Source organism: Ylistrum balloti, unplaced genomic scaffold, assembly GCF_031769215.1.
Source record: "Ylistrum balloti isolate Yb309-2 unplaced genomic scaffold, AGI_CSIRO_Ybal_v1 Utg371830, whole genome shotgun sequence".
In the NCBI taxonomy this organism is placed as follows: Eukaryota; Metazoa; Mollusca; class Bivalvia; order Pectinida; family Pectinidae; genus Ylistrum; species Ylistrum balloti.
Genome location: NW_026782909.1, coordinates 200,027 through 212,991, shown reverse-complemented (window position 1 = coordinate 212,991; position 12,965 = coordinate 200,027). Strand labels below are relative to the sequence as shown.

At 37.5% G+C, this 12,965-nt stretch overlaps 1 protein-coding gene across 1 annotated transcript; it reads left to right on the top strand.

Moving 5' to 3' along the window:
• Positions 1-7,532: 7,532 nt before the first annotated feature.
• Positions 7,533-8,306, top strand: LOC132563706 (uncharacterized). The gene has a single exon (XM_060228458.1). It carries the CDS (start codon positions 7,533-7,535, stop codon positions 8,304-8,306), a length of 774 nt encoding a protein of 257 aa, XP_060084441.1.
• Positions 8,307-12,965: the final 4,659 nt, after the last annotated feature.

Sequence of the window (12,965 nt, the reverse complement as noted above, 5' to 3'; positions counted from 1 at the left end):
ACTGTATATCCAGTGATGGGGAAATGTGGGCTTGTGTCTTGTGAGTTAAATGGATATCCAGAGATGGGGAAATGTGGGCTTGTGTCTTGTGAGTTAAATGGATTTCCAGTCATGGGGAAATGTGGGCTTGTGTCTTGTGAGTTTCCTGGATATCCTGTGATGGAGAAATGTGGGCTTGTGTCTTTAAGTTAAATGGATTTCCAGTCATGGGGAAATGTGGGCTTGTGTCTTTAAGTTAAATGGATTTCCAGTAATGGGAAATGTGGGCTTGTGTCTTGTGAGTTAAATGGATTTCCAGTAATGGGGAAATGTGGGCTTGTGTCTTGTGAGTTAAATGGATATCCAGAGATGGGGAAATGTGGGCTTGTGTCTTGTGAGTTAAATGGATATCCAGTAATGGGGAAATGTGGGCTTGTGTCTTGTGAGTTAAATGGATATCCAGAAATGGGGAAATGTGGGCTTGTGTCTTGTGAGTTAAATGGATATCCAGTAATGGGGAAATGTGGGCTTGTGTCTTGTGAGTTAAATGGATTTCCAGTGATGGGGAAATGTGGGCTTGTGTCTTGTGAGTTAAATGGATATCCAGAGATGGGGATATGTGGGCTTGTGTCTTGTGAGTTAAATGGATATCCAGTCATGGGGAAATGTGGGCTTGTGTCTTGTGAGTTAAATGGATTTCCAGTAATAGGGAAATGTGGGCTTGTGTCTTGTCAGTTAAATGGATTTCCAGTAATGGGGAAATGTGGGCTTGTGTCTTGTGAGTTAAATGGATATCCAGAGATGGGGAAATGTGGGCTTGTGTCTTGTGAGTTAAATGGATTTCCAGTAATGGGGAAATGTGGGCTTGTGTCTTGTGAGTTAAATGGATATCCAGAAATGGGGAAATGTGGGCTTGTGTCTTGTGAGTTAAATGGATTTCCAGTAATGGGGAAATGTGGGCTTGTGTCTTGTGAGTTAAATGGATATCCAGAGATGGGGAAATGTGGGCTTGTGTCTTGTGAGTTAAATGGATTTCCAGTCATGGGGAAATGTAGGCTTGTGTCTTGTGAGTTTCCTGGATATCCTGTGATCGGGAAATGTGGGCTTGTGTCTTGTGAGTTAAATGGATTTCCAGTAATGGGGAAATGTGGGCTTGTGTCTTGTGAGTTAAATGGATATCCAGTGATGGGGAAATGTGGGCTTGTGTCTTGTGAGTTTACTGTATATTCAGTGATGGGGAAATGTGGGCTTGTGTCTTGCGAATCCAGTTATCCAGTTACCATGGCGATACATATAACATGTTTTTTTAACAAGCCTTCTGAATATATTGCAAGCATATAACCTTAATTATTCCTAAAATTATATGTTTTTAGTACAATTCACAACCTGATATCAGAAATTGTTAGGGAAGAAATGTCTACAACTTCTTTTTAATATCTCTAGTTTGCTTTTAACAGATACCAAATATCAAACCGCCCATAACTTCAGGTCAGGGTAAAAGGAAACATTTGAAGTGATGATATGTGTAGACTATCCTTTATATATCTTACTTTCATGGTTTTCCTTTATTTCTTTGTCAGTATAACATGCTACTTACCAGAGATCCTATTTAAACCCTTCATTGTTTCCATGGAGTGTGGTTCCATTACTCCAGAAAAAATTGTGTACATCAGAAAATCAGGAATCACACATGTCAGCTTTCTTGCAGAAATCTGGAATACTAATATTCTGTCTTAGATGAATGTGTTTTATGTTTAAGTTTAAGTTTTCAATTTTGTAAATAAATCTTAAAATGCTATAAAGTGTACAAACAAAGATGTTGCACTAACTTTCATTTGCATTGTTGAAATATTTCTGCACTCTTCACTATACTTATTCCATATCAAAAAACTTTTTTTTTAAAAAAGAAATATTAAACATGTTTCAAAAATTTCTGAAATATTACAATGTTATACATATGTTGTAGAACATGTGTTAAACTGTAGAATATTTTATAATAATGGATGGTGTATAACACAAATGACTGATTTTATCTTCATTGTCAAAATATTACAGTACGAAACACTACTTACTTTTATAAAGAATATTAGATGCACTAGAAAAACTGCTGTACAATGATGGCATTGTGAAAATTATACTGTACACTGTAGTGATGCTATTCCATTAATGAGTTTGAAAAATACTAAATGTTTTTCAATATACAGCAATTGTTGTTTCTGAATGTTCACTGTCAACATCCTATACTTACAGTTAATGAATTCACTCCTGAAAATTGTTTTACCAGTCAATACGTTAGAGTTATTCCTCTTCCTACAGGACTTATAAAAATTGCAAAGTCTGTAAATTACAGGTTAAATACTTCTTGGAAGTTGTTTTTTCTATTTTGTTAGTAAATGTATTTAAATTAAATTAAAACTGCTGGCAATTTTTTTCTAAAGAAAATAAAGGTGAAAGATATATAAGATTGTTACATCTCTGTCACTGCAGTATATAACACCAAAACTATTATATATGCTTCTGTAGTGTTTGAAAAGCCTCAGTTTAGTGCAGTTCTGTGACTGTGCTCGTCTTAAAATTGAAAAAAAAGACGGAAATTCATTGACAGTTTCCTAATAACAAATTTCATTAACAGATGTTTTCAGAGTACATGTGCATTAAATTTTATCATTTTCTTTCAACTTTGTTTTTATTCTAGTAATGGATTTCCTCTGAACACTTTTCTTTTATCATTTTAATGTAACAGGGAGTTGTTGGAGAGATTTTTGTTCATGTGTGTTGATTGATGGCAGCTATGTAGGTCAGAGACAAACTATTGATTTAACTCGGTGAGGAATCCTAGTGTGTGCAATCACAGACATCAATCATAATGACATTGATTTCTTAAGGAAACCTTTCCATGTTAACATGTCTCCTTCATATTCATTTCAAGTACATGGTACAATTAAATGTCTGTTTACATCATTGTGTGGAATCCTGATTAAAGTTTGTAAGCACTTAGATAATTACTATTATCATTAAATGCAATCTTAATTTGCTTCCATTAATCAGACTTTTCCAGGATTTCTTCAGTTAAATGAAACTACTTAAACAACGGATATGGTATTTACATTCATCAACATTGGATTATTGTGATATTAAGTACTATAACAGATCAGCATTGGGTTATTGTGATATTAAGTGCTATAACAGATCAACATTGGGTTATTGTGATATTAAGTGCTATAACAGATCAGCATTGGGTTATTGTGATATTAAGTGATATAACAGATCAGCATTGGGTTATTGTGATATTAAGTGCTATAACAGATCAACATTGGGTTATTGTGATATTAAGTACTATAACAGATCAGCATTGGGTTATTGTGATATTAAGTGCTATAACAGATCAACATTGGGTTATTGTGATATTAAGTGCTATAACAGATCAACATTGGGTTATTGTGATATTAAGTACTATAACAGATCAACATTGGGTTATTGTGATATTAAGTGCTATAACAGATCAACATAGGGTTATTGTGATATTTGGTGCTTTAACAGATCAACATTGGGTTATTGTGATATTAAGTGATATAACAGATTGACATTGGGTTATTGTGATATTAAGTGCTATAACAGATCAACATTGGGTTATTGTGATATTAAGTGCTATAACAGATCAACATTGGGTTATTGTGATATTAAGTACTATAACAGATCAACATTGGGTTATTGTGATATTAAGTGCTATAACAGATCAACATAGGGTTATTGTGATATTTGGTGCTTTAACAGATCAACATTGGGTTATTGTGATATTAAGTGATATAACAGATTGACATTGGGTTATTGTGATATGTGATACTAGAACAGATCAGCATTGGGTTATTGTGATATGTGATACTAGAACAGATTGACATTGGCTTATTGTGATATGTGATACTAGAACAGATCAGCATTGGGTTATTGTGATATGTGATACTAGAACAGATTGACATTGGGTTATTGTGATATGTGATACTAGAACAGATTGACATTGGGTTATTGTGATATGTGATACTAGAACAGATTGACATTGGGTTATTGTGATATGTGATACTAGAACAGATTGACATTGGGTTATTGTGATATGTGATACTAGAACAGATTGACATTGGGTTATTGTGATATGTGATACTAGAACAGATTGACATTGGGTTATTGTGATATGTGATACTAGAACAGATTGACATTGGGTTATTGTGATATGTGATACTAGAACAGATTGACATTGGGTTATTGTGATATGTGATACTAGAACAGATTGACATTGGGTTATTGTGATATGTGATACTAGAACAGATTGACATTGGGTTATTGTGATATGTGATACTAGAACAGATTGACATTGGGTTATTGTGATATGTGATACTAGAACAGATTGACATTGGGTTATTGTGATATGTGATACTAGAACAGATTGACATTGGGTTATTGTGATATGTGATACTAGAACAGATTGACATTGGGTTATTGTGATATGTGATACTAGAACAGATTGACATTGGGTTATTGTGATATGTGATACTAGAACAGATTGACATTGGGTTATTGTGATATGTGATACTAGAACAGATTGACATTGGGTTATTGTGATATGTGATACTAGAACAGATTGACATTGGGTTATTGTGATATGTGATACTAGAACAGATTGACATTGGGTTATTGTGATATGTGATACTAGAACAGATTGACATTGGGTTATTGTGATATTTGGTGTTATATCACTTATGTTTTTTCTGTTAAAACCTTATATTTCACTGGCAAAATGTAAAGAATAAATGAAAGACAATTTCAGCTGTTTTCTGTCATAATGCAAAATTAGTTCCATGTATTTATAATTAGATTCATTGTTTATGGTATGTAGATGTTTTTAGCGGTGGGAGAATACAACTTCATAATGTCCAAACCTCATGGTGGAGTTTACAGATAACAGTCTGATGACAGCTGATTGTTATCAATATATTCATTTGCCCTTGTGATAGGGTTGTGTTGTGTTGTTGTAGATATGAAAGTGAAAGGACATTATTGATAAAGATAAGAAAATAAGTTTTTATAATCCGTCTAAAGATGGGTCATATTGTCTTATCATGTGTCAAGGTGGGCGGTCAGTTGGGTGGGCGGGCTTGCACATGCGATGTCCATTCAATAACTTGAGTAGGTTTTGAAAGATCAATTCTAAACTTTATAGAGAGGTTCATTATCGTGGACAAGGACAACACCATAATTTCTAACTATAATCCATGGAGTTAAGGCCCCATATTTAATTACTAAAACAATGTCTGCTCGATATTGCAAGTAATTAGTAACAGATCAACTTCAAACTTTACAGTGTTAACTTGATATCGAAAGCAGTTTTCACCAGATCAGCTTTACCTTTATAGGATGATTCATTACCCTGTAAGTTTTCCGACTGTCATTCATGGAGTTATGGCCCTTTATTCAATTATCAAAACAGTCTTAGTGTGTTGATTGGACATTAAACATTACTTTCCTTCCCTTTCCTGGTGCAAAATGCTGTGACGAGCATATCATTACTACCTCGTGGAACACTTGTTTTTTAGGATTATTTCTGAGAGTAATTTAATGTGTCATTTATATTTCTGAGCCATGGGTGTAAAAGAAAGGAATAACAGCCTTTGACTACAGGAAAATTCTGATGAGCTGACTCTGCTAAGACAACTCTCAACTTCTACAAGAGAATCAACTAATCTTTATCTCTGGATATGCTAATCTTCTCTATCCAGGTGTGCTAATCTTCTTTAGCCAGAAGTGCTAATCTTCCCTATCCAGGTGTGCTAATCTTCTTTAGCCAGAAGTGCTAATCTTCTCTATCCAGGTGTGCTACACTTCTCTAGCCAAGTATGCTACACTTCTCTAGCCAAGTGTGCAAATCTTCTTTAGCCAGGTGTGCTAAACTTTTCTATCCAGGTGTGCTAATCTTCTCTAGCCAGGTGTACTACACTTCTCTAGCCAAGTGTGCTAATCTTCTCTATCCAGGTGTACTAATCTTCTTTAGCCAAGTGTGCTAATCTTCTCTAGCCAGGTGTGCTACACTTCTCTAGCCAAGTGTGCTACACTTCTCTAGCCAAACATAGATTTTTCTTTTGTGAAGAACAGAACAACAGGAATTGTGCATACATGTGACACTGTTGAGCTGATTATACACCACACCTGTGGGTTTTCCAGCAAAGCAAATGTCATTTTGATTTTATTGGAGTGGTTTTTCTTTATAATTACTCGCCAATAAGTCAGACATATTCAGCTCTCCCACATCTGATTCAAATGATTTTTTTTGTTTTTTAGTTTCCTTTATAGCTCTAAGCAGCAAAGAATAATTAGAAACAGAGGAAAAACTTCTACTTGATATAGATACGTAGGTGTGATGAGCTGGTTTGTCCTGTATTTTGAAAGATTTATGAGGTGAAATAATTAACATGTAATTATAATATTTGTTATTGATGACTTGTTTGTTTTCTTTTTTGACCTTGAGGACTGCACATGTTATCCTGCGTTATATCTGCATGAAGACAGTATTTGATAATTAAAAACAGAGACAGACTGTCTGCTTTCACTTTTCTTTCCTCTTTCGAGCAGTATGTAAGCTGCTCATACTTACCATTACCTATGAATAATTTTGAAAATGCTTCACATTGAGGAGAACTAGATTTTTTTTCCAAATACACATAATCTATCTTATATTCAGGGAACCATTTACCAAATCAGTAACATTGTGTTGTTTATTATGCTTCTAGAAAATTTTCGTGGTGAGCAAATAGTCACCACTTTGTCAGTCTGTCCTTCTGTATCCATTATGCCCACAATTACACAGCAACAATTAAACTTGGTGTATACATTGGTCATGCTAAAGGGATGTACAGTGATACAGGGCCCTTGATCCCTCAGTTTCAGAGTTATTGCCCTTTGTTAGAATTTCGTGTCTGTAGCATAAATTTACTTGCATTTGAACTTGGATACTGAAACTTTGTGTTTACATTGATCATACCAAAAGGATGTGCAGTGTAACAAATGCATGGCCTGAAGCCCTTTAATTATTGCCCTTTCTTAAAATTTTGTGTCCAATAAAGCTGTTTTTAGGAAATAGTCAATAGTTTTACTGATACACTTGTCTCTATAGGATAGATAAGATTTCCAGTGTAAATGGTGCCTCATAGCACAGCTCAAGTCCTATCAATGTAGACGTTCCTCAATAAGACAGCCCAAGTCCTACCAGTGTAACCTGTCCTCTAGGAGACAGCCCAAGTCCAACCAGTGTAACCTGTCCTCTAGCAGACAGCCCAAGTCCCACCAGTGTAACTTGTCCTCTAGGAGACAGCCCAAGTCCAACCAGTGTAACCTGTCCTCTAGCAGACAGCCCAAGTCCCACCAGTGTAACCTGTCCTCTAGGAGACAGCCCAAGTCCCACCAGTGTAACCTGTCCTCTAGGAGACAGCCCAAGTCCCACCAGTGTAACCTGTCCTCTATTTGACTGCATAGGTCCCACCAGTGTAACCTGTCCTCTATTAGACAGCATGAGTCCTACCAGTGTAAACAGTCCTCGATTAGACAGCATGAGACCTACCAGTGTAAACAGTCCTCTATTAGACAGCATGAGACCTACCAGTGTAAACAGTCCTCTATTAGACAGCATGAGTCCTACCAGTGTAAACAGTCCTCGATTAGACAGCATGAGACCTACCAGTGTAAACAGTCCTCTATTAGACAGCATGAGTCCTACCAGTGTAAACAGGCCTCTATTAGACAGCATGAGACCTACCAGTGTAAAAAGTTCTCTATTAGACAACATTAGTCCTATCAGTGTAAACAGTCCTCTATTAGACAGCATGAGACCTACCAGTGTAAAAAGTTCTCTATTAGACAACATTAGTCCTATCAGTGTAAACAGTCCTCTATTAGACAGCATGAGACCTACCAGTGTAAAAAGTTCTCTATTAGACAACATTAGTCCTATCAGTGTAAACAGTCCTCTATCAGACAGCATGAGACCTACCAGTGTAAACAGTCTTCTATTAGACAGCATGAGACCTACCAGTGTAAAAAGTTCTCTATTAGACAACATTAGTCCTATCAGTGTAAACAGTCCTCTATTAGACAGCATGAGACCTACCAGTGTAAACAGTCTTCTATTAGACAGCATGAGACCTACCAGTGTAAACAGTCCTCTATTAGACAGCATGAGACCTACCAGCGTAAACAGTCCTCGATTAGACAGCATGAGACCTACCAGTGTAAACAGTCTTCTATTAGACAGCATGAGACTTACCAGTGTAAACAGTCCTCTATAAGACAACATTAGTCCTACCAGTGTAACCTGTCCTCAAGGAGACAGCCCAAGTTCCACCAGTGTAACCTGTCCTCTAGCAGACAGCCCAAGTCCCACCAGTGTAACCTGTCCTCTAGCAGACAGCCCAAGTCCCACCAGTGTAACCTGTCCTCTATTTGACTGCATAGGTCCCACCAGTGTAACCTGTCCTCTATTAGACAGCATGAGTCCTACCAGTGTAAACAGTCCTCGATTAGACAGCATGAGACCTACCAGTGTAAACAGTCCTCTATTAGACAGCATGAGTCCTACCAGTGTAAACAGTCCTCGATTAGACAGCATGAGACCTACCATTGTAAACAGTTCTCTATTAGGCAACATTAGTCCTACCAGTGTAAACAGTCCTCTATTAGACAGCATGAGACCTACCAGTGTAAAAAGTTCTCTATTAGACAACATTAGTCCTACCAGTGTAAACAGTCCTCTATTAGACAGCATGAGACATACCAGTGTAAACAGTCCTCTATTAGACAGCATGAGTCCTACCAGTGTAAAAAGTTCTCTATTAGACAACATTAGTCCTACCAGTGTAAACAGTCCTCTATTAGACAGCATGAGACATACCAGTGTAAACAGTCCTCTATTAGACAGCATGAGACCTACCAGTGTAAACAGTCCTCTATTAGACAGCATGAGACCTACCAGTGTAAACAGTCTTCTATTAGACAGCATGAGACCTACTAGTGTAAACAGTCCTCTATTAGACAGCATGAGTCCTACCAGTGTAAACAGTCCTCGATTAGACAGCATGAGACTTACCAGTGTAAACAGTTCTCTATTAGGCAACATTAGTCCTACCAGTGTAAACAGTCCTCTATTAGACAGCATGAGACCTACCAGTGTAAACAGGCCTCTATTAGACAGTATGAGACATACCAGTGTAAACAGTCCTCTATTAGACAGCATGAGACCTACCAGTGTAAACAGTCCTCTATTAGATAGCATGAGACCTACCAGTGTAAACAGTCTTCTATTAGACAGCATGAGACCAACCAGTGTAAACAGTCCTCTATTAGACAACATTAGTCCTACCAGTGTAACTTATCCTCTAGGAGACAGCCCAAGTCCCACCAGTGTAACCTGTCCTCTAGCAGACAGCACAAGTCCCACCAGTGTAACCTGTCCTCTAGCAGACAGCCCAAGTCCCACCAGTGTAACCTGTCCTCTAGCAGACAGCCCAAGTCCCACCAGTGTAACCTGTCCTCTAGGAGACAGCCCAAGTCCCACCAGTGTAACCTGTCCTCTAGGAGACAGCCCAAGTCCCACCAGTGTAACCTGTCCTCTAGCAGACAGCCCAAGTCCCACCAGTGTAACCTGTCCTCTAGCAGACAGCCCAAGTCCCACCAGTGTAACCTGTCCTCTAATTGACTGCATAGGTCCCACCAGTGTAACCTGTCCTCTATTAGACAGCATGAGTCCTACCAGTGTAAACAGTCCTCGATTAGACAGCATGAGACCTACCAGTGTAAACGGTCCTCGATTAGACAGCATGAGACCTACCAGTGTAAACAGTTCTCTATTAGGCAACATTAGTCCTACCAGTGTAAACAGTCCTCTATTAGACAGCATGAGACCTACCAGTGTAAAAAGTTCTCTATTAGACAACATTAGTCCTACCAGTGTAAACAGTCCTCTATTAGACAGCATGAGACCTACCAGTGTAAACAGGCCTCTATTAGACAGCATGAGACATACCAGTGTAAACAGTCCTCTATTAGACAGCATGAGACCTACCAGTGTAAACAGTCTTCTATTAGACAGCATGAGACCTACCAGTGTAAACAGTCTTCTATTAGACAGCATGAGACCTACCAGTGTAAACAGTCCTCGATTAGACAACATTAATCCTACCAGTGTAAACAGTCCTCTATTAGACAGCATGAGACCTACCAGTGTAAACAGGCCTCTATTAGACAGCATGAGACATACCAGTGTAAACAGTCCTCTATTAGACAGCATGAGACCTACCAGTGTAAACAGTCTTCTAGCAGACAGCATGAGACCTACCAGTGTAAACAGTCCTCTATTAGACAGCATGAGACCTACCAGTGTAAACAGTCTTCTATTAGACAGCATGAGACCTACCAGTGTAAACAGTCCTCTATTAGACAACATTAGTCCTACCAGTGTAAACAGTCCTCTATTAGACAGCATGAGTCCTACCAGTGTAAAAAGTTCTCTATTAGACAACATTAGTCCTACCAGTGTAAACAGTCCTCTATTAGACAACATGAGACCTACCAGTGTAAACAGTCCTCTATTAGACAGCATGAGACATACCAGTGTAAACAGTCCTCTATTAGACAGCATGAGACCTACCAGTGTAAACAGTCCTCTATTAGACAGCATGAGTCTTACCAGTGTAAACAGTCCTCTATGCGTCAGCCTGTGTGAGTTCTCCTGTACTGATGTTTCTGTCATTCCAAGGTCATCAATGTATCTCACCTTATATTCTCGCTATGTAAACAAGTTTGATACATTACAACAGTCTAATACATTGGTTTATTGATCTGAGAAACCATTTTTTTAAACAATTGCGTTAAGTTTGACCTACATTGAAGCATATGGTCTCTTAGCTGTACAGATTTCAGGAGAAATTTTAAAACATACATCTCCATTAGCTGCCAGCAAGCATTTTTATTGCTAAAGGGAAAAGTGGAGATAAAAGAATTTGATAGATTGATTCGATAGCAGTACAAGGATAGATATCTTACAAGTCTGACAACATGAAATAGCAATGTTGGCTGATTAATCTGTTGTATAAGGAGGAGGGGGCTGTCACACAATCTTCATACATAACAGTTACATAATCAATAGTCAGGTAGAATAGGATGTGGAGAGGCTTCTTGGTTGTTTATGAGTATGGAACATGGAATTTCAGTAAACAATAAAATTAGGATTTTATAACTCTACATCAGACTTCTGATATCTGTGACAGTACACAACCATCAGTCAGGCTAAACAGCTCAGTGACATAACAGTCCTTAGACATAGCTCACTGTTGTCATCATACATTTCTCCATCAGATCAGGCTAAACAGCTCAGTGACATAACAGTCCTTAGACACAGCTCACTGTTGTCATCATACATTTCTCCATCAGATCAGGCTAAACAGCTCAGTGACATAACAGTCCTTAGACACAGCTCACTGTTGTCATCATACATTTCTCCATCAGATCAGTCTAAACAGCTCAGTGACATAACAGTCCTTAGACACAGCTCACTGTTGTCATCATACATTTCTCCATCAGATCAGTCTAAACAGCTCAGTGACATAACAGTCCTTAGACACAGCTCACTGTTGTCATCATACATTTCTCCATCAGATCAGTCTAAACAGCTCAGTGACATAACAGTCCTTAGACACAGCTCACTGTTGTCATCATACATTTCTCCATCAGATCAGTCTAAACAGCTCAGTGACATAACAGTCCTTAGACACAGCTCACTGTTGTCATCATACATTTCTCCATCAGATCAGGCTAAACAGCTCAGTGACATAACAGTCCTTAGACACAGCTCACTGTTGTCATCATACATTTCTCCATCAGATCAGGCTAAACAGCTCAGTGACATAACAGTCCTTAGACACAGCTCAGTGTTGTCATCATACATTTCACCATCAGATCAGGCTAAACAGCTCAGTGACATAACAGTCCTTAGACACAGCTCAGTGTTGTCATCATACATTTCACCATCAGATCAGGCTAAACAGCTCAGTGACATAACAGTCCTTAGACACAGCTCAGTGTTGTCATCATACATTTCACCATCAGATCAGACTAAAAGTTTTAAAAAAGATGTCAAATACCATACAGTTTTTGCACAAAGCAATGTTGGGATTTAGGACTTTCACTTGGCAGTGATTTAAGGTTTAAGTTGCATGAATCACAAACATCCTTATTTGAAACTTCTTTCCTTTTCTAATATTGAAGTGTTCCACAAAGGAGACAGATTAAGTGCACGTGGATTGATATATCACCATTAAACATCATGTAAGGAAATTTGTTATTTTGACTCAATAAAACCAAAAAGAATGTTATGAACTAACAAAGATTTATAAAAATAGGACCAGGTGTTCTGGAAGGGTATGCATTTTATTCATCAGTGACACCTTCCATATTCACATGTCCAATTAACAGTTTTTACTGGGGTTTTTTTTCAACAAAATACCTTGGCCATCTCCCATGGTCAAGAAAATGTTATAGAAGAAACTGGATATATCGAAACATAGTGGTACTTTTCTATAATAAAATTTTGTATTCAAAAACAAGCAAAGCAGTTCATCAAATTACAAGCTTATGTAATTTTGACAAAGTTTTCTATTCATCATCATGTTTCTTTTATAATTACTTCACAATGGCAGAAATTACTTGTAAAACTATCAATATTTATTACCTTTCAAATTAAATACAACCATGCAATCTCACAGATGAATCAGAATTACTTTTGAAACTTGAAGATATTTAAAGCTAGCAGATATCAATCCATTCCTCCGAGATGAATTTCAGTCCTTAGATTGGAACTTGTAACTTAATTACTGTGAGATACTTTCAGGGCCCAATCTTCCCCTCCGCAAGGCATCGTGTTTTATTGATTTTACCAAAGATTTGAATTCGCT

Excerpts from the sequence above, each read along its gene's own strand:
- LOC132563706 (XM_060228458.1), top strand. The coding sequence starts at position 7,533 with ATGAGTCCTACCAGTGTAAACAGTCCTCGATTAGACAGCATGAGACCT.